Source organism: Trichechus manatus, unplaced genomic scaffold, assembly GCF_000243295.1.
Source record: "Trichechus manatus latirostris isolate Lorelei unplaced genomic scaffold, TriManLat1.0 scaffold00090, whole genome shotgun sequence".
NCBI lineage: Eukaryota > Metazoa > Chordata > Mammalia > Sirenia > Trichechidae > Trichechus > Trichechus manatus.
The window spans coordinates 4638025-4661414 of record NW_004444026.1 but is presented as its reverse complement, the minus strand read 5'-3'; the positions used below and the strand labels follow the sequence as shown (position 1 = coordinate 4661414).

Here is a 23390-nt window from a genome sequence, read left to right as displayed (position 1 = left end):
CCACACCACACTTACAAAACAAGCAGAAAAGAGAAAGGAATCCAGCTGGTCAAGATCCTTATAGTTAGAGAATATTCTGGGAAATAAAAAAGAAGAACATGGTTAATAATTTAATCATTGGCAATAAGACAAAACCCACTATTATTAACAAAATGACTCAACCCACAAGTATGTTAGATTGCAAATACTGTGCTTGAATCAAGACTAGAAAGGTATTACTGTTTTGCATGATTGCTGGTGAAATTATTGTACATTAAAAAAAAAAATCACTTCCCAGACTTTATGCACATGCTAACCCAGTTTAGGATGCCCTCCTTCCTCTTCTTATCCTTTACTTTAACTCCTCTTCCCTCAAGGTCACACTCCACATTCTTCCTAAACTCTTCCCTGACAAATTTGACCCTCTCCTTCCTGGGTAAAATTCACCACACCCATTTGTATTTGATTATCTAAATGTCCAACTTGCCCTCTGTCGTCCCAAGAAAACTGTAGCCTCCTTGAGGAGCTTCCCTGTTTCCTATACTTTTCTTGTGTCCTTCCTTGAATCTATTATGTCCAGGGCACAAATAAACTCAATAAATTGTTTAAATATTCAAGTTTGTGGCTACACAATGTGTTCCCAAGAGTAAACAACTGAAAAGAGCCTGAAAATGCCAATTAATAGTGTAGACTTGGAGAGACCCTAGAATGGCAGAACTGGAAGGACTCAACTAATTTTTGGAGCCCTGGTGGTGCAGTGGTTAAGCAGTCATATATTGAGCTATGCTACGAGTGTTGTTGTCACCATATTTGGTACTTGGGATACAAAGATACGTAAAATGCAGTCTCTCCTCACAGGATGCTTACAGTTAATAGAACAATCATTAGTTCCAAACTCCATTTTATACAGGAGGCAACTGAAGCTTCGACAAGTAAATTGTCTTGCCCAAGTCACTCAATTAAGACCAGCAACATACTGCTGTTTCCACAACTTCACTCATCACACACATCTGCACAATTTTTGTCACATAAGAATAGCATCTGTTCAATTCCTAATACTTTTCTTACTTATTAAATCATTTAAAAAGAAGTCTTTAGAATTATGTTCAATAAACAGAAAAGCAGTATAATTTTCTATAAGTGGAAGATATATACTAATATACTTTAAAATAGAATCATAACTTTTAAAATAAAAGAATTACGTTACCATCTAAAGTCCATATTTTTGGGAAACACTACATTACATCACACCACCCGTTTGTCAGTTTTTTGTACTGTGGTGGCTCGCATTTGCTATGGTGATGGAAGCTATGCCACTGATATTTCAAATACCAGCAGAGTCACCCATTGTAGACAAGTTTCAGCAGAGCTTCCAGACTAAAACAGACAAGGAAGAAAGACCTGGGGATCTACTTCTGGAAATTAAAACAATGAAAACCCTATGGACCACAACAAAACATTGTCCGGTATAGTGCCGGAAGATAAGTCCCCCAGGTGGGAAGGAACACAAAATATACAGTGGCTGCAAAATAGTCTCGAGGATACCAATGATTGTGAAGATGGTATGTTGTTAGGTGTTGTCCAGTCGGGTCCAACTCATAGCGACCCTATGCACAACAGAACAAAGCACTGCCTGTCCTATGCCATCTTCTTAATCATTGCTATTCTTGAGCCCATTGTTGAAGCCACTGTGTTGAAGGTCTTCCTCTCTTTTTCTGACCCTCTACTTTACCAAGCATGATGTCTTTCTCCAGGGACTGGTCCCTCCTGATAACATGTGCAAAGAATGTGAGATGAAGTATCACCATCCTTGCTTCTAAGGAGCATTCTGGCTGTGCTTCTTCCAAGACATATTTGTTTGTTCTTTTGGCAGTCCATGGTCTAGTCAATATTCTTCGTCAACACTGTAATTCAAAGGCGTCAATTCTTCTTCGGTCTTTCTTATTCATTGTCCAGCTTTTGCATGCATCTGAGGTGATTGAAGATACCATGGCTTGGGTCAGGCACATCTTAGTCCTTAAAGTGACATCTTTGCTTTTTAACACTTTAAAGAGATTTTGCAGCAGATTTGCCCAATGCAATACATCCTTTGATTTCTCGACTGCTGCATCCATGGGCATTGATTGTGGATCCAAGTAAAGTGAAATCCTTGACAACTTCAGTCTTTTCTCCATGTATCATGATGTTGCTTATTGGTTTAGTTGTGAGGATTTTTGTTGTCTTTATGTAGAAATGTAATCCATACTGAAGGCTGTGGTCTCTGGTCTTCATCAGTAAGTGCTTCAAGTCCTATTCACTTTCAGCAAGCAAGGTTGTGTCATCTGCATATTGAAGATTGTTAATGAATCTTCCGACAGTCCTGATGCCACATTCTTCTTCATATAATCCAGCTTCTTGGAGTATTTGCTCAGCATACAGATTGAATATGTATGGTGAAAGGATACAACCCCAACACACACCATCCCTGACTTTAAACCACACAGTATCCCCTTGTTCTGCCCGAACGACTGCCTCTTGGTCTATGTACAGGTTCCTGATGAGCACAATTAAGTGTTCTGGAATTCCCATTCTTTGCAATGTTATCCATAATCTGTTATGATCCACACAGTTGAATGCCTTTGCATACTCAATGAAACACAGGTAAACATCTTTCTGGTAGTCTCTGCTTTCAGATGGTATAGACCAGGCAGTGTTTCATTTTGTTACCCATGAGGTGGCCATGAGTCAGAGCTGACCCCACAGCAGCTAAAAATAATAACATTACATAAAATCCATACTGACCAATCAGATAAATTAGCACACATTTTACATAGATGTTATTACATACATATATTATGACTCACATTTGGAAAATCAATCTTTTTGCAGAAGTCATATCTATCTGATTCTACATCTTTTGTCCCAAAAGAAAAGAAATTTCAGACCCATTCAAAAGTGGTCAAGAAAAATGTCTATTAGCCCTTCAAAAATGAAGGTGCTAATTGGTAGTCAGTAATAAACAAAACTAAGAAATTAATTAGCAGGCATGTGTGAGACACTTAGACTTGCAGAATTCAGAATTCATTTTAAAAAGCAGAGAAAGATGGCACTAGTTTCTACTTGACAGTTTAATTAAATTTCTTTGCTAAAATCAGAGTTGACAATTCTATTGACTCTGAAAGACATGTCAGATAAAAGATAAGATAGAACTACAGTACAGTTTCTGAATAGATGAAAATCAAGTATTTATGAACTTGAATATTTTCTAAATTGGGCATTCTAGTTAGCTAATTTTTATTATTGTTTACTGAGTTATAGTTAAAATAAAATATTTTTATTTTAACTTTTATTGCAAAAAAATGTTTGAAAATATGAAGGCATAAGTTTTGTCAGAGTTTGTACAGAATCCCAAATGTAATGTCACAACCTTTTTGATTATTTGGGATATTGTGGTGGCTCAGGCTAAATCCTGATTGAAAATGATTTCCATTTAATAATTACCTATCAGAGCCCTGATGGCATAGTGGTTAAGAGCTTGGCTGCTAACCAAAAGGTCGGCAGTTCGAATCCACCAGCTGCTCCTTGGAAACCCTTTGGGGCAGTTCTACTCTGTCCTATAGGGTCGCTATGAGTCAGAATCCACTTAACGGCAACAGGTTTGGTTTTGATCTTAAGCACCTATCATGACCTGACCCTCTGCTTCACCTTATACAGCTCCATTGATTCCTACTGCTTTACAATGAGACAGGTATTATTGTCTCCATTGTGCAGATGAGTACATTGAGTTATTGAGAAATAAGTAACTTGCCTAGAGACAAATAGCAAGTGTAATGAGAACTCTAATCCAGGTCCATCTGATCACCAAGTTTGTGCTCTTAATCTCTAGGAGCACAGCAGTGTAGCAGAATTGGAGGCACAGGATCCTGGGCTGAAGGTATATAGTTAGCATGGTATTTCTTAGTCTTTATATAGTATATATATATATATATACATATATATATATATATACACACACACACACACATATATATATATAATTATTCTATATGTATATATATTATTATTAAAATCTGGCAATTTCTGTTTAGATTTAGGTATAGCACAAAAAGAAATTCAAGTTAATTGAGTACTGCAGGTAGCTGAATTTGAGTTATTCGAGCTTTAATAGCATGTAATTCCTAATAATTAAAATAAAAATGCCTTTCTGTGCACCTAAATAAAGTAATATTGGACAGGGGTATGCTTAAAATGCTTTTGAAGTTTAGGCTGAAACATTTTAACAACACTGAAGGAATCTAAATGCTGCTCATCAAATCCACTTCCTGAATGTTATGAGGTCATCTCTAGCCAAGAAATATTCAAGATAAACCTTTTAGAGCTATGCTAAAAATGTCAGGAATACAATTTTTCCCTCCCACCATTCCATGACTTCTTCGTTATTCATACATTTGCCTTAAACATGTGATTCCAGAATTGAGAGAAGGAATTTGCTAAAATCAATGCCTCTGTGACTCTTTTAATCATTCTATTCAGGGACAGGGACAGATCATCCAAAAGGCAAGGTAAGCATAGGGCTTACCTTGCTTACCAGATCATCTGTAGTGAACAATTTCACATTTTTTCACCACATCAAAAATTCTGCTTCTAGGTATGGCTGGTGTCTGTCTCTCTCCCAACCCCACAGCACCTTCCTACAGAATCAAAGCTTCTTTTCAAATTTACAATCCCTAACGGGTGTATGACCCAGTAAGCAAGGTAAGCACTGGCTTACTTGTGTTTACTTACTAATCTGATGATAATCTGGCAAACAAGGTAAGCATCATGCTTAACTTGCCTATTGGATGATCCTCCCCTGATTCTATTACCAAAACAGTGAACATCTAGGCCCATGAATATCAGGTATAATTATTGTATAGGGTTTTATTAGTCAAGGTTTACTAAAAAATTACATTACACAATCCATCTCGGTTCTGAGAAAATTTTACTTTAAGAAAATTTGACTTCTAGCAAACTCTTATACTTTAGGCTGTTTATAAACCATTTTGTCTTCCTCTTTCCTGAATTAGAAAGCTGCCTGTTTTTTTTTTTTTTTTTTTTTTTTTTTCACCAATGCATCACTATGTGCTCACACAACCACCTGATGCTTTCTTTCAGCATAACTTCACACGGTCCCTCAAATCCTGCGGGGTTACACCCTGACCTTTCTCTCCAGATGCATCCAGCTTCCCTTCCCTCTCATTTTCTACCCTACAGTCAGGAGAGAGCCTGATGTGCAATTACCTGCATTTGTATCCAGGTTTTATCTCTCCCTAGCTGTGAATCTTGGGCATTTTTTTTTTTTTCACCTCTTGTGCCTTGATTTTTTACCTGCAACGGAGAAATAGTAATATTCCCTACCTGATGGGATTTTTGTGAAGATTAAATGAAATTATGCACATAATAAAGACTCATAATAACGGCTCAGTAAGTGTTGGCTCTCATTTATTATTAACCTGGGTAGTTACTCCTGAACAGGAAGTTTCCCCTAATCATTCAAACCAGGCTAGGAGTCCCCATTATACATCCCTATAGCATTATGATGTCCTTTGTAGTACTCACCACACTTTTATTACTTATTCAATGCCTGTCTTCTCAGCTAGATTATAAACACTTCAAGGATAGGTCTATCTTTTTTATTATTTATAATCTAGTGTCTAGCACAGAGCCTAAAAATGAATACTTATTAAATGAGTGAAAGTTAATAGCTGAAACTGTAAGACCGATCAGTTCTTTGGGGAGACATTCAATTCTCATTTTAAAAAATTGGTCAATTGGCAGGAACTATGGATTGAGACAAATCAATATAGTGCTACATTTTAATATGTGAAATAATTCAGAAGAAAACATAATAATAATAACCCTGGTGGTCGTAGGACAACTTAGTCAATCAGCATAACATAGTTCATAATGTTCCACATACTAGTTTGGTGAGATGCATCTGGGTTCTTAAAAGCTTGTGAGCGGCCATTTTAGATACTACTCGTCTGGAGCAAAAGAGAGTGAAGGAAACCAAAGACTCAAAAAAGAAACTAGTCCAAAGGATTAATAGCCCACACGAGCCACAGCCTCTTCTAACTTGAGACCAGAAGAGCCAGATGGTACCCATCTACCACTACCGACCATTTTGACCAAGGACACAATAGAAAGTCCTGGATAGAATGGGAGAAAAAATGTAGAACAAAATTCAAATTCCTAAAAAAAGCCAGACCTACTGGGCCAAGAGACTAGAGGAACCTCCAAGACCATTGCCCTAAGAGACCCTTTGAACTTGGAACTAATATTTCTGGAGGTCACCTCTCATCCAAATAATAGATTGGCTTATAAAATAAACAATATCACCTTTGAATAACAGGCTCCCTTAAACAATCAACTACATGAGACCAAATGGTCACCATTTACCCAAAAGCAAAGATGAGAAAGCAAGAAAGGCAAGGGAAACTAGATCAGTGGAAACAGAACAAACAGAATGGAAATTATGAGAATGCTGACACATTTGGAAAATTGTAAACAATGTCACAGAACAATTTGTATAAAAATTGTTAAATGGCTACCTAATTTGCTGTGTAAAACTTCACCTAAAACACAATAAAATAGTAAAAAAATAAATAACCGTGGTAGAACCTGAGGTTCCCATACCCCCTTGTGCTTATCTGTTATCTTGTTGATATCTATTATTCCATCTCAGAGGTTCACAGAATGTGAGAGTTGGAAAAACTCCAGAGTCATCCTATCTGAAGCTCCATTTGAAAGAGAAGGAAATGGAAAGATGTTGTTGCACCCAGCGTGATAACCAGGCTCTGCATTCTCTAAAATGCATTCCACAGAACGGGCACCTGAAAAACTCCTGGACTCTAAACATGGGTCTATGAGCTCAAAAGTCTGAATCATAATTCTCTCTGAACATCTCTCAGACAGCTTGTGAACAGATAGGAAATCTGATACAAATAGGCAGATAGAACTAGAAGGTAGAACCACAATTTGGTGGTCCAGATTCAGAGTCTTTCCCAGGGTGTCATGAATCAGCAGCAAGGGATAAAACTCAAGGCTCAGGATGGGAGCTGTTGTCTAATGAACTGAAGTGAACCGCCCCAGAGTTAGGGGAAACAGGCAGGAGGGACTCCCAAGAGACCCATAGCAGTTGCCTCTGTGTGACTAATTTCCTTCCATTTGAGCTAGCTGGGTGACTGCTAGGCTGGCTTATCAAATGCAGCCCTCTGTACAGTTTTCTGGCCAGCTTGGAGTCTCCAAAAGGCCCCGGGCATCCACTTAGGCACTCTGTCTTTTCTGCTGACTGCAGATATGTCCCTATAGCTTTCCCAAATGGAACATCTCGGAGTCTGAAGGAAAACCACTCTATGAGTTAGGCATACGGGAAATGGCTTATGATAATGAAGTGGACAACAATGATCTTCCACACGTCCAAAAGTTTAATCCAGTTCATCAGTTCATGGGCCAAGGCTTTGTGCTAGGAATACAGAGCTGAATTCTCAGGCCCCCATTTTTGGCTCATGTCATCTGCACCCTGCGTGTGGGGGATGATACCTTCCAGAGTCCTCAGAACACCTGAGCAGAATGGGTTGTCAGGTGAGATAGTTAATAATAAACCAAAACAACAAACAAACAAGAAAAAGCACCAAACCTGTTGCCGTCGAGTCCAACTCATAGCTACCCTATAAGACAGAGTAGAACTGCCCCATAGGGTTTCCAAGGAGGGGCTGGTGGATTCGAACTGCCAACCTTTTGGTTAGCGGCCGAGCTCTTAACCACTGTGCCACCAGGGCTCCAAAGTTAATAATAGTGGAGTTGAAATGAGAAATGCTAAGGTTAGGGATATTTTTAAAAAATAAAGCTAGACTCAGATTGTCTTCAATTCTCACTTTAATCTTCCCTCTTAAGAGTAAGTGGGAGAAGGACAAAGAGCTGACATAGTAGACCAAGGAAAACCATTTGTGCCTCAGGGGGCAGTGCCATACAGTCTATCTGGAATCGAGCTCGCTGTGACTGTGAGAGCAGGGCTGTGTTCTCTGATGGATCCCTCTGTTTCCTCTCAAGGGGTAGCAGAAAGTGTTTGGAAAGGTGACTATTCCAGTAAGTCCCACCACCTTCCTCTGCACTGCCCCTGGATCTCCTTCCCAGATCCTGTTGTGCTTCATTAATGCTATAGAAATGTCTAAGTTTCTAGCACCCCAATCTCACAGTTGTGAAGGAGATTGTCAGAATCCTCTGACTTAACATCAAGCTAACATAGGGCAAGTTGTTTTCAACTGCCCAAACTCAACAGAAGAATAGCCACCCAATGTCATAATTATTTACTTCCAGTGGCTCAAATGCAAATGTCATGAAATCTTTGCAGCAGTTCCAGTGACAGCCATTCATTTTCATCTGTAATTCTAAAAAATTACACAGGGGAGCTTTCCAATTTATTATGAATGATAAGTCTTATACATGTTGTGGGATCTACTGGCCTATAAAAGCTTAGCTTGCTTGAAATAACTTGAGAACAAAACATCATTTTTCCAATGTGGGAAGGAAGAGGAAAGGGAATAGGAGAAGTGGAAGAGGGGACAGCCAAATAGACTCAACAAAAGTGCCTGGGCAGAAGCTGTACTTTGGCAAAATTCAACAAATTAAGCGCTCATCATGTGCAAGTTCGTGCAGATGTGGATCCCACCTTGTAGTACAGGAGATTTTTGTTATTGTTCTTGTTAGTTGCTGATTAATTGGCTTCATGACGGTGACCTTAACTATAACATAATAAAGCGTTGCCTGGTCCTGTGCCATCTTCATGATCATTGGTATGTTTGAATCTATTATTTGTACGTAAGTGCCTATACTTGTGTTGAAGGTAATAGAGCCCTCATCATGATAGTACCTGTAACTTATTGGGGCCTTTATTATGTACAAGAACTGTGCTAAGTGCTTTATATCCATAAGAAGGATATTCACAACAACTGATGGGTTATAAAGAAACTGAGGCTCAGAGAAGTTTAATAATTTGTTCAACATCACAGGCTGGATTTCAACATCAGAACTAACTTGAAACTGGGTTAGAATTAGGGCTTCCAGGTAAGTTGTAAGACACCCGGTTAAGTCTGAATTTCAGACAAACAACAAATACTTTTTTAGTAAAAACCAAAACCAAACCCTTTGCTGTCGAGTCATTCTGACTCATAGTGACCCTATAGGACAGAGTAGAACTGCCCCATAGGGTTTCCAAGGAGTGGCTGGTGGATCCGAACAGCTGATCTTTTGATTAGCAGCCAAGCTCTTAACTACTGCGCCACCAGGGCTCCTTGTTTAGTATACGGATGCCCCAAATATTGCTATTTTAATTTGCTAAATCTGGCAACCCTACTCTAAGTCTCATGCTAAAAAGCTATTCTTAAGTAGTGTGAGAATTCAGGACTAGAAAAGATTCCCCTGGTTATCACAAAGCAGCCTCTTGCCCATAGTTCTGGATGCTCAAGTCTTATTTCAGAAGAATCACTATGGCTATAGGAGGCATACAACTTAGACAAATTGTCACTTAGATAGTATTTGTTTTTAGTGTGACAAACCTATCAAAGTTTAAGCCTTTTTTTCCCACCTCCCATGGTCTTCATGATTAAGAAAGGCTGAGGAAGTCTTAATAATCGTCTTGGCTGGGAGGGAATGAGGCAGTAAAACCAATCTTTATATGTTGTTGTCATTAACTGACACACTGTTAGAGCCCTCACAGATTTCCAAACCTCATGTGTGGTTCAGGATCACAGTTGGCTTACTCTTGACCTGTATCACCTGCTTTGATTTGCTGTTGAAGCACCCGAATTGTTCACGTGGTACAGCAACTGGCAGTTCTCACACAAGTAGCCTCATTCAGAGAAGCATACCAAGCCCAACCCCACCTCTCTGCACGCTCTGATGACTAAAGGCTGAGTGGGAAATAAGCTTGGACTCACTGACTTGGATCAAGTTTATAGGACCCATTCGTGTGTTTCTTTTGTCTCCTAGCAACGCCTTGCAGGGTGGCTTTTGTCAGTCATCATCACCAACTGCCACCTAGGAGAGGAAATCTCCCAGAAAGAGGGAACCTTCGAGGTCCAGTGGGATGCTAACACTCTCTAATGTATAGACATGATGGCCTATGTTCAGATTTTTTGGTCCTGACTTCAAATTCTTCCATGTTACCATAAGTGATGAATATTTTTTTAATGCTGAATATGCAATTCTTTTCATGACATTTTATTCTTTTCAGTAAATGTGATTCACTATTTTTAATTTATTTGTTATACCTTTGAATGAAAGGTATACATTCACAAGCGAGAAATCTTAATTTTCAATTTGGAAAACAAATTCGCTCTATGTACATATAGTCACATAGATGTTACGTTGCTTCATAATGAAAAATGAAATTTACACACGAACTTAAGAGAAGCCCAAAACTAAAACCGTCTTTACATTCTACCAATTCATTAAACTTTTCTTCCTTCACTCAGATGGCCCCTCAAGTTCATCTCATTTAGAATCTTCCTCTGACTCAATGGAATAAACATAGTGACTTTTCTTCTCAAATTATGATGTGCAAATAGTATGTTGCACAACTTTCCTATTCAGCCATCACCCCTGTAAGCTCATATTGACTATTACATGAAGTTTTAAGTCTTTTTACTTATTCTACTGATGTTCTGTTTTGCACATGTCTTAAAATACCCCTTTAACATATGTGCTTGTCTGCTTTAGACTTTAAGTTTATAGAAAGCAGGAAAAGAATCTTTTTTCTCTATTTTTATGCTTTATAAAGGACCTACACAAACATTATTGAAGAATTCTTTTAATGATGCAGAAGGTAACTTATAAATAGTCAAAAATATAATTTTTGCTTTAGTTTTAATACATAGCTTCTCATTGGATTTATGCAATACCTTTTTTTCTCATACAAAAATTTATACACATGTTGTTATGTGACGTTAGTTGCAATCTGTATAATGTGACAGCACATTCCCGCTTTTCACCGCGAGTTGCAATGCCTTTCTCAGAAAGGACTTCTGAGGCTATAAACAACAAGACAGCACACTGAAATGAATAAAAACCAGCCAGCCAAACAGCAAACAAACAAATAAAAAGATGGTGGAAAGTCAGTTTGCAAAGAACTGTAAGAAAAAGTTCACTTATTGAAAAGAGACTGGGGATGAGAAAGGAAATTTACCATTAGCTTTCTAAAACAGTGTGAAAAGAAAAGTAGGAATGATTTATTTAAGCTGAAAATATTTCTTTAATAGATTGCTAAAAGTCTGAAGTAAAGCTGGCTCTCTAGGAGAACAGTTACCACTGCTGGGGGTACATTATTCAGAAAGATTATTCTTAAAGTAGATCTAGAAAACTAGGTTAACACACTCAGCCAAAGAAAAATACTATGGTAATTTCTTGACCACGGGCCCACCCAAGGACGTCTTACAAATTAGCCTAAGCCATAAGAGAAACACATTTTCGGAAAAATCACCACCATGCTAAATTTATGGCCCCAAAACAGTTTGAAATGTTATTCCACTTTGGATCAACTCTCCAACAGTGCCCTTACTTGACCAGGCCCCACCCTGGACAGCCTCACAGTTTAATGCCTTAGGAATGTGAAAGGGACTGAAGGAAAGAACTGACGGGATTAGTAACAGAAGGTCACTTAAAATGGCTTTGCCCCAGCTGATCTAGTAGTTAAGAAATATTTATAAAGCATCTATTATATGTATTGTATTTTGTAACAATCCAAAGAATATAACAATAGTTTTCTATTTAGATCCTAAACATATGCACTGCAGCAATTTAAACTTTTCAAAGTTGCAGAAGTTGAAAGGATCTGCTCTTGTTTATCATTAGAATGCAGCTTCACTCAGGAAGATCTCAAATCCTTGAGTAATTGGGGTGTTCTCCCCCCTTTACCCCTTTAAGGTCCCTGGGTAGCTCAAACGGTTTGCACTCAACTACTCACCAAAAAGTTGATGGTTCGAACCTACCCAGCGGCACGGTGGCGATCTGCTTTGGCCAAGATTGCAGCCAAGAAAACCCTAAGGAGCTCAGTTCTGCTGTGAAACACACAGGGTCACCATGAATCGTTGCCCCATCTTAATTCTTCATCATGTCCCTACAGTTCAGAACTAAAGGCTTTTAGGGGAAAAAAATTATCACCACTTTGAAATCTGTAGTTCAGAAAAGAGAGCTCCCTATTTTGCATGGAGGTAGTTGAGTTGTATTCTTCAAGGATTCTATAAGGTTAGGAAGCAAGAGGCAGGAATACTAAATCCTGTAATACGGTAGGTAACTGTAACGAAGCCAATTCATAATGTACCCACCCTTCCCTTAATTTCTGTGTTTCTTTCCTGCTTAAAACTCTCCAGTGGCCCTGTATTGTACTTAAGATAAAATCCAAACTCCTTATCTGAGCCTGGTGATCTGCTCCCGTGAAGATTACAGCCAAGATAATCCTATGAAGCAGCTCTACTTTGTCACATGGAGTCACTATGAGTTGGAATTGACTCAATGGCACCCAACAACAGGTGTAGAAATAGTCTTACAGATCTAAATGTACCTCCCTTGCTATTACAGTGATTACTTATGTTATCAAGAAATGTTATGTTGTACATATAATGTCTAATGTACATATAATGTTGTACATATAATGTCTACAGAGCAACAGTAAATATTGAATTCTGTTTAGAATTTGTTATATGTTGAAATTGCTGCTTGAAGAGCAAACAAAATCTGATTTTCTAAGAGAGTTTCTGTGGAACATGTAAAAGGAACTCCCCCCCTTCCTTTTTCTCTTCCTTCCTTCCTCCCTCCCTCCCTCCCTTTTTCCTTTCTTCTTTCCTTCCGTCTTTCCTACCTACCTACCTACCTATCTTCTACCTTCTCGTCTCATAATTAGACTTACATAGCTAACCATATCTCTCTTTTAGCTTGGGCAGCTATTAAACACAGAGCCAAATTTGATCTCAAACATACCAGCTCTGTAGGTCTTTATCATATGTACTTCTGGGTTCTTTTCCTGATCTTGACCTGATCTTTTCTTAATTTTCACTCTATTTGTATTTTCCTAGACCTGATTCTTTATTACTATTTATCTTTTACCATTATTTTAATTTATTATGTGTGCTATTGTTGTAGGGCATTTGAAATCCTGTATGGAAGAAGATTGAGTGTATATAAACAAACTCTCCCAAGACCCCTCTGCTTTTGACATGGGATGAATGAGGTGACATTTTAATTACTTCATCATACACTTACACTGAGAACTCACGTTCCTTGAGGATAAAATGGGATTTTCAAATGATAAAACATAATAAGTGCTTGAATAATGCCCTGGGGATTTTTAGCTCATGATCTGCTGGACCTGGTAATTAAAAGGTTAATAGAAAATCACACATGCTGAAAGTTGAAAGTTAGATTCCAAAAAGTTAAAATTGACTAAATATAATCACAGGAAATATGCACAACACAAAGGGCAGCCAAAAAAGAGTCACAGCTGCTGATTACTTTAGAAAGAAGGAAAGTGAACTTCCTAAAAACGCAGGCTTGTAGTAGCCTAATGGTGTTAAACTATATGTAGCCATCATTCTTTCTCTTGCCCATCTTTTGTTTTTCATTGTTATGGTTCAGCTCAAGGAATCAGCGTATCTTTACTTTTCTTTTTTGGTTCTGACTGATAGCCAGTTCTTCTCAAATGCTGGGTTAGTGTCCCATTGAGTTGGTATAGAGTGGAAGCGATCTCCTGCAGATCCATGATGATGATCTGCTTACAGTAGAACACCACTTTCACCTAAGGATTTATATCTGTGTAAATCTTGTAGCATCCTATAGTCTTGAAAAATCTATGAGGAAAAAACTAAAATCTGTTGTGCAGTGTTTAAGAGCTCAGCTGCCAGCCAAAAGGTCTACAGTTTGATTCTACCAGCTGCTCCTTGGAAACCTTATGGGGCAGTTCTACTCTGTCCTGTAGGGTCGCTATGAGTTGGAATCGACTCGGTGGCAATGGGCAATGGGTCTGAAAAGAAAATCTTACCTTATCATAACCAATAGTAGCTTCTGGAAGCAAATATATTTATAAACCACATTGAGCAATGATTTGATAATATCATTAGTTCAGGGATGCTGTTTTAAAAAATCTACCCAAAGGAGATTATATATCATAGTATAAAATATATAAAAATCTGGCTTCATTAAAATCTGAGAGGGTCAGATAGAACATTTTCACAAAGCGAGCACTTTATAACTTTTAATTCACAACTCTCTGTAAGTGCCTTGAGCATTTATTGGTATTACAGATTGAATTATGTCCTTCCAGAATATGTGTTGACATCCTAACCCCTGTGCCTGTAAATGTGATTCTATTTGGAAATAGATTTTCTTTTGTTATGTTAATGAGGTCATATCAGTATAGAGTAGATCCTAAACCTAATCACTTCTGACTTATAAAAACAGCAGAACAGACACAGAGATACATACAGGGATAAGACAGATGCTAAGAAACACCAAGGAATGCCAAAGAATGCCAACGATCACCAGCAGACTCCAGAAACCAGGAGAGAGGCTTATAGAAGGAATAGACACAGCCTAGACTCTGATTTGGACTTTTAGTTTCCAGAACTATGAGAAAATAAATTTCTGTCTTTAAAGCCACCCAGTTGTGATATTTCTGTTATGGAAGCACTAGGTAACTAAGACACTTGTGTTGGCTATCTGGATTTGCTCCTCACCTCCCTACTCCGCATCAGTTTCTAGGAACTGTCTTTTTAAAAATTTTTAAAAAATTTTTTTATTGTGCTTTACATGAAGGTTTACAGAGCAAATTAGTTTCTCATAAAACAATACACATATTATTTTGCAACATTGGTTGCCAACCCCGTGATGTCTCAACACTCTTGCTTCTCAAACTTGGGTTCTCCATTTCCATTCGTCCAGCTTTCCTGTCCCCTCCTGCCTTCTCATCCTTGCCCCTGGGCTGGTGTGCCCATTTAGTCTCATGTACATGGTTGAGCTATGTGTATTATTGTTTGTTTTATGGGCCTGTCTAATCTTTGGCTTAAGGGTGAACCTCAGAAGTGATTTCAGTACTCAGTTAAAAGGGTGTCCAGAGGCCAAACTCTCAGGGTTTCTCTACTCTCTGACAGGCCAGTAAGTCTGGTCTTTTTCTGTGAGTTTGAATTTAGTTCTACATTTTTCTCCAGCTCTGTCTGGGACCCTCTGTTGTGATCCCTGTCACAGCAGTCAGTGGTGGTAGCCGGGCACCATCTAGTTGTGCTGGACTCAGTTTGATGGAGGCTGTGGTCATTGTGTTCTAGATACTTGATTATAATCTTAGGGCTTTCAAAAGACCTGATAGTACAGTGTGAGCTGCATCCACCTTCTCCATACATGATTGGGTGAGTATGCAACCCATGCTAGATCAAGAAGCCCTTCTCAGGGGGATTTGGAATTAGGGCAAAGAAATTCCAGTCTTAGTCTGAATCGTCTTCTAAAGAAAGGAGATGTAAACCTGGGAACTGTGGCTAGTCATATTCCTCCCTGTGGAGAAGAGAAAACAGATGTGCTCAAAGAGAGAAAAGTGATCCAGAGAAGACTGAGAGAGAAAGAAAGACCTGAAGGCACTGGAGTCAGTGGTTCCAGTTTGTCCTGAGGCCCACCTACATATCTGTCCTTGGATTCTGCAAGACCTTACACATACACACATATGCTCTTATAATGAATTCCTCTTTTTGGGGAATAAGGTAGCGTTAAGGGTTTCTTTCATATATAACCAAGAGTCCGAATCTCTGAGTGATTGAAGACTTTTGTTCAAGGGCACAAAACTTGGGAGTTAAATTGAGCTCGTTTGTTGCAACTGCTTCAAACTTGCTCAGTAAGGGCAAGTCTCTTCATCAATCTAGGTTTTAACTCCTGGTTGGAACTGATTATCAATGTTCCCTTTGCCGAATATTTCATTCAAAAGACTGAAAAAAAAACCAACCCCTTTGAGTAACTTTGTTTTTTTTTTAATATGTCAGAGAAACAAAGATCCCACAAACCCTTTATGTATAGTTATAAAAACTAAAACCACTTGCCACTGAGTTAATTCAGACTCATAGTGACACCCTGTGTATCAGAGTAGAATTGTACTCCATCGAGTTTTCAATGGTTGATTTCTCAGAAGTAGATCACTAGGCCTTTCTTCTCAGGTGCCTCTGCATAGCCTCAAATCTCCAACTTTTTGGTTAGCAGCTGATTGCATTAAACATTTGCACCACCCAGAGGGTCCATAAAAACTGCTCTTTAGTCTTTTTGTCCATATCTCTCAGGCCAAACCTAGTACTTACTATGCTGCCAAACTTTTGTTAAAAACTAAACACTCAGGATTAGAAAAATGGACATATATTGGCATAAGATTTTTAAAAACGTGTTTTAGTTCCTATTTATCTTCTGGAAACTGGAGACATATTTTATGAATAAAAGATTTTTCCAACATACACAAACTTCTCTATTGCTGGACCTTTTTTTAGAGATTTACCATTAAAAGCTGTGGCTTTTGGTTGAGTTTTCACAACTATAGGCACACAAGGATTGACAAGAACTGACTTAGAGTCATGGAGCTAGAATGGAGGAAACCAAAGAATCTAATCTTTCCATGTGGCAGATAAAGCATTAAGACCCAGCATGATGAAAAGACTTGCTGTCACTCAGCAAGCTTGAATCAGAGTGAGAGTTAGAACCCCTGTTTTCCAACTCCCAACCTAATTGCTTTTCTGCATGTCACAGGGGCACCCAACAGTAAAGTCTTCTATGAACTCTCTTTCCCTTTCTTCTAGTAGGTAGATTGCGATGCTGGGATCAATGTAATTCAGTGAAGGCAGCACCTATACACTGATCCATAGGATCTCTGTGTGTGAGAGTGTAGGACGGGTAGGGAGAGAAAGGGATTGAGAGAATGTTGTCATGGGAACACAGAGGCAAATCACAAGATGAAAAAGAACTGAAACCCATTCTACCATCTCAGGCCTTATTTATTCAAGTAATAAATCAAGACATCTGTGTCAAAACCAATGCAGTGTAAATAGACTGAAGATAAGCTTTTCAACGAAATCAATACTGTCTTCTAAATACCAAAATATTTTAAAAGGGATTCCTCACTGCACGTTTATCTACATGCTGTTGAAATTACTATAAGGGCGTTTATGCATGTGCTCCCTTTGTTCTACTTTCTTTTTAAAAATTCTAAGTTAGAATTTAAAAATTCTAAGGATTCATATAAAGACAGAATTATCTGGAATACCATTTTATGAGCATTACTGATTCTAAATTATGATAAGCCAGGAAAGTCAAACAGACTTGGTTAATTGAGTATTTACCCAGCTGAGGTAAATGACTTCTTCTTAGGGGTTAGGTAGACCAGAAGGTCAGTGCTCAACTCCCAGAAGGGAATTGCATTCAACTAGAAACTGGTCAGAGAAGGAAATACAAGTCATTCGAGGACAGCTTACAGTTCTGGCCCCTGAAATTCTGTGGTAGAACTTTGTGTTACTGCTCAAAGAAAAGACTCTTATATACCTGAATGTTAGTATTAAGCAGCCTTTCAAAGGTTCATTCATTCATTCATTTGACAAATTTTTAAGTGCCTGCTTGGAAACCCAATGGGGAAATTCTACCCTGTCCTATAAGGTCGCTATGAGTCGTAATCGACTTGATGGCAATGAGTTTAGTTTTTTTTTTTGGACTATGTGCCAGGCACTGTCCTACTCACATCCATAACATCCTAGCCCTCCACTAAAACTCCAGTTCTCCCCGAGAGGCAAGCCTAGTGGGTGTAATTTTCCTGCAGTGAAGCCATTAGACAAAATAATTGATCTTTAGAGACAAGCTGAAGTAGTTGATATTCAATCTAGTTTTAATACTTTTATTTGTTAAAAGTTTAATTCAGTACCATAGATTTGTAGTTATGACAGAATGTCAGAACTGGAAGGACCTCAGAGAACAAATGAGAAGACTTAGCTTTGTTTAATGAGTTGTCTGAAGCCATACAGCTAGTAAGTTGGTAGAACCAGTGTTTATTTTCATCTCTTGAATCTCACATCCAGTGACCTTTACTCTAAATAAAAACTTTCTACCAAAGAACTTAATGTGCTTTACAGACTTATATTTCAGACATGAGTTTTATTTTGAGGAGTAACAATCTAAAACACAGAAAGTCAAAACTATTTTTCCCCAGTTTAGGGCCCTGTCTCAGCCTACATTGCGTTTCCATTCATTAGATTAGTGAATAATGTGCCACTCCCTGCCCTCTTTCACACAAGCTTGCCCAGTCTTGCTCATTCTCACCCTGTCCTCTTCACCTGAAGACTGCTACAAGATGGTGATGAGAACTCAAAGAGTTGATTGGCTTTGAGGATCTGTGGTGAGAGGGGAAGGAAAAAGGGAGATCAAAATAGACAGTCTAAAAATTTACAGCTACAGGTAAGAATTTTAGAAAAGTGTTTATAAAAGGGTTTTTATAAAAGGGTTTATAAAAGTGGTATTTCGGGGAAATTAAAAAAATATATTCATTACTAGTTTTCTAAGGCCATTTACATGCAAAAGTCGCTGTTATTTTAAACATAAAATATTTAAGATGTGAAGAGCTAATTTTTAAAAATATTAAAAAGATTTGTAGAAATTTCTCAAAACTATTGTAGAGAAAGCTTTTTTTCCTTCTCTTTTGGCTTGTGCCTGTTTTCCATGTCTTCATATCTTTAGCCCGCAACTCAAGTCAAACATCAACAGTTCCTCGGGTTCCCACAGAGGGGCAGCAGAACATGAGGTCCAAGAGATCATCAGAGAAGGCTCTGGCCCCAGACCATGGAACATTTTCTGATTCACACTGACTAACCACGGGAATGTTACAGCTCTCAGCTGGCATCGCCCAGAACTGGAGCTCTACGTTTTCCAAGCCCAGGCCTTCACTGTTTCTAGAAGGCTGGTTGCGCACATTCACACAAGACCAAATAGAACACTAGACCTGATAATTCTGAGGTTTGTTCTCCTGCATTCACTACCAGAGAAATTAGAGTACAGTACAGACCACGAAGCACCAGGAAATGCTGATGGTCCTCCAAGGAAATCTCACCAGCTGGAAAGACTGTAAGAAGCCTGAAAGGGCCCTAGCCTAAGAGCAGAAAGCTTGAGCTCCAGGGCTGAGCTGCTACCTCCTAGTCTTGAGCCCCAGTGAGTTGCTAATCATCCTCAAGCACCTGCGTCCTCATCAATGAAATGGAGATGGTGATAACTTATATTCTCACAGAGTTTTGAGGTTCTAAAAAGAGGAAATATTGTCTATGGAAGTCCTCTGTTGATCATAGAGTGCTATAGTTATTTTTACTAGAGCCTTGTCACAGAATAAATAAAGAGCCAACCAATGTGGTTAGGTGCAATCACTCTTCATGATACTTGAAAGAATGCAAGTCAACAATTTTCACTCTGGAGCCCATGATGTTTCAACAGTGAGAGAATAAATTTTACCATATGGAGTACTGCAACAAAGAAAGTTTACTCTTAAGATCTAGATTTTTCTGCTTGGAAAGTTGACACAGGTTGACCTCTTCCTACAATGCATCCTACAGTGTGTTAGAATAGATTTTGCTTCTATGTAACCAATATTTCACTTTAATACATATAATTTACCACATTTTTTCATGAATATATCAGTTGAAAGGTCCCACTGTGGGTAATCAAAAGTCTCACCATTCATAATTGACAAGAGGACGTTTTTAATCAGACTTCTGCCACTTTGCTGTGATTCATACAGCTAAATTCCAAAGCACAAAAAGAGTGTGTAATTCTCATACACATATCTCACAAAGCCAGAAGGCACTGAAATCTTCCTAGGGCTAGACAGATGAAAGAAACACTATCACTGTCTATTTTTATCCTTTCTCTAACACCCAACACTGGCCTGGGTCTCTTGGCTAATAGCCATAAGGATTAAGAGAACGTGGCTTCTCTCAAAAGCCTTCAAGATACGTAGATGATAATTTCCCAACTCCCCTCTCCCTGTCGAAGAAGGAATCACAAGTTCTGACCAGCAAAATCAAGGATCTGTTTCTGTAGCCGTGCTTCCTTCTGTGTGGTCTCCTGACCAGTCCAGCATTGTTAACAGGGGCCTTAGGGTGGAAATCACTAGTTGGTCAAGACCCCCACTATGGTGACACCTCTAACTCCCTGGTTTCCTGGCCCTATCTGGTGTCTGACTGGTTTTGTTTCTCCTCTTCTCTCCCTTAAGACAGGGCTACTGCCTGCCCCTTTCACTGGTACAATACTTCTAGTGGAGAAATCTCCATAGCAAATGTGAGGAAGGTGACATCATCAGTGTTTTCAAAATGAGAAAACCAAAACCCAGAGAGGTCTGTAGGCTTGCTAGAGGTTAGGACTTGAACCTGGGCTTCTAATTTTTTAGTTGGCATGTGAGAGCGGAGGTGGCTGAGTACGCCGACAAGACAGAGAGCCACACACTTGGACCAACGCCCAAAGCACCTTTCCTGAGAGAAACGGCAACAAGTCGGAGGCTTTGGTCTGTGCCAGGAAGGGGAGAGAGGAAGAGTGGAGAAACATGGGTTTTTCAACTCACCAGAACAGCATTAAAGTGTACAAATTATTACTGTGTGACCCCACACACAGAGACTGGACTCTGACGCACGGGTATGTCATTCCTCCTAAATCTCTGTAGGAAATGAGAGATACTGGAACTAGGATGGAATGTAAACTATTTCTTAAGGAAGTGTGCTAGCATCTCTCTTCTTACGAGAGTTCTCCTTGGAAGAGAACTTGGACTCATCCTTTCTTTCTGGTTCTTAACTGTAGCTACACATGTCCACCATATGAAAAGAGAAAAGGAAAACAAATGGGGGATGTCAGTGGGGGAGGTGTAGAAGACATAGGAGGGAGGCACAGAATCTAGGTGAAACAGCATCACTTCCAAGCCCATGGAAGGCCCCTTTCCAATGCTTTGAATTTCATCATTTCTCCTGTGACTCCCATGAGAGTCTTCTCCATGTTGACCCGCCCACACTCTCCAAGAGCCCCCATCATTCTATCTCATCCTTCCAATCCCAACACACACACTCTTTCCTCACCTCTGCCCCCATCACTCACATACATGCAATGTATAGCAAGATAGCCATGCTGCTGGCACAGAGAGAATAATAGTATAATTTTTAATTTCATCCACACATTTCAGGAGCAGTGCTCCTGAGCTGGGTGGACAGAGCAGGTTGGGCCTTGGGCACACCACAATGAGGAGGCTGGGTCTGAGATGCAGAGAATAACATGCTAACAACAAGGCATAGCTGTGATCAGAAGCAGAGCCCATAAGATCTGGAAGAGACCTTGGAGACCATGGAGGCCTAACCTTCACCTTTCTGATGGGGAGATGAAGGCTAGGGGGCTGACGCCCAAGATTACACACCAGTTGGTGGGGAGTACAGGAAGAAGATGTGGGGACCTAGAAATTCAAGTGTGCAAGGATGACTGTAGGATGTTGCAGATTTCCAAGGGTTGCTCCAGTTCTAGAAACTTCTACAAAACATGCTGAAGCTTTCAACAAATTTCCCAGTGCCCATTCTGAAACAGGTTTTGCTCCTGCCTTCGTCTTTTTGGAAGGAAGGAGAGAATTTTTACCTAGCTACCTCTCAACTTCACCTGAAATTGAGGAAATGAAACTATTTCCCAGGGTGGTTATGAGGATTAATGAGATGTGAGAAAGCACCCAGCATAACGGCTGGTACATCACAGGGGCTCAATAAATGTGTGTATCTTCATTGCCCTCCCCTCTTGTCTGCCCCCATAAGCTACACACTTCTGTACCCGACTTTTCTTCTCCCATCTGTGGCAGAAAACTTGGGAAACAATCATTCACTGTCTCCTTCCAAACAAAACGTTGCCGGGGCTGGGAAGGTGGCAGAAAACAAAGGAAAGAGCCAGGACCAGGCCTGGGGGACAGTGCCCGGTGGATACCTCTGCTATCAGAGGTTTAGCCCATCCATAGCTGAGAAGAGACCTAGGTGTGAGGAAAAGAGAGCCACCTTGAGCATCTATATCCCCTCCCTCCATTCTGTCTTCTGCTGGTGGTCATGGGAACGGTTGAGAGCTGGGGCCTAGGAGTTTCAGCCATATGCAAGATCTTACCTTGAGAGGCAGAGCAGCAGGTGGGGCCGGGTAGCTCTTGCTGGTCTGAACAAGCGGGCAGTATCTGCAGAGCTGAGCCCTCCTCGCCCGCACTGTGGTGTCTGTGCCCTCTTCACAGCTTTTCAGAAGTACCGGTACTCTCCTCAGCACTGCCCTTTCACCCTTGTCAGCAGCATGGGCCAGAGTGGCCTGTGGAATCGAGCATACCAAGGAATCCCCAGATGGGTGATCCATGCCCCACAGGCCCTGAGGGGCAGAGGTGACCGGCCAGTGCACACAGCTCATGAAGGGACTGCTGCTTCCATGGCTCATGAGGAGAGCCGGACTAGGACGTCTGCATGGCAGGGGTAGCTGTCCAAGTTTCCTGGAGGCAGGACCCTGGCAACGCCTTCGATGTGGGGATCCACAAACCCTACCCCTCCTCAGATGCAGATTTGGGGGCTTTTCTGCCCCCTCCTTCTTCTCCTTCAGCGCAGAGCAACCGAAAGCAGCTGGTGCCTCTGTCCCACGGCCCTCCCTATGCAGTGGGCGCGAGGGAGGAGCAGCCAACCCCTGTGTGTGCCTGAGGTTTCGGCCTGCCAAGAAGCTTGTGCTGGGACTCCGGAAAATGTGTCCCTCCTCCGGCCCCCCTGGGGCTGCTGTCCAGGCTACAGCGGTTGGATACGGGGCGGGGAAAGCTGGAGCAGGGGGGGCCTGCAGCTGGATGAAGAGGAAGGAAGTTTTCATCTGCAGTTGCTGAGGCTGCTTAGCCATTTCCTCCAAGGGGGTAGGGCTGGTCCTCGCCAGGGTCAAGTTTCAGACCTCAGTGCCCAGGGATGCAAACATCGGCAGCTGTGGGCAGACGTGACTCAGCCCCATCATTCGCTGACAGCCTGAGGAGGCAAAATGACACACCTTCAGCACTGAGGGGGGGTTTCCATGAAGGGGGATCAGGGGCTAGTTTTGGCTATGGACCTGGACTCACTGCATTCTTCATAGAATCACAAAAACCAACAGACTGATGGAGAACGCCCAAGATGGAGGTGCCATCATCTAGAAGTGAGGGGCGGGAGGGGGCAGTCAAGAAGTCATCTTTCACCTTTGTGTGTCTGAGTAGAATTGCTTTTATTTTTTTTAGCTGTACCCCCCTCCATATTTGAACTAAAAACACTGCAGTTATTGATTTCACTGTTTAATCCTAAACTCTGCATTAGCTATACCCACTCTTTAGTGTCTAAACTATGAGATACTATGTGGTT

General features: G+C 40.3%; 1 protein-coding gene across 1 annotated transcript in view; it reads right to left on the bottom strand.

Annotated features, from left to right (window-relative positions):
• Positions 1–22905, bottom strand: part of PSD3 (pleckstrin and Sec7 domain containing 3) — a 573181-nt gene extending 550276 nt beyond the window's left edge. The window contains exon 1 of the mRNA XM_012557204.2: positions 22153–22905. Coding sequence (XP_012412658.2) covers positions 22153–22905 — 753 coding nt within the window. The remainder of the gene's footprint in view (positions 1–22152) is intronic.
• Between the last annotated feature and the right edge of the window lie 485 nt (positions 22906–23390).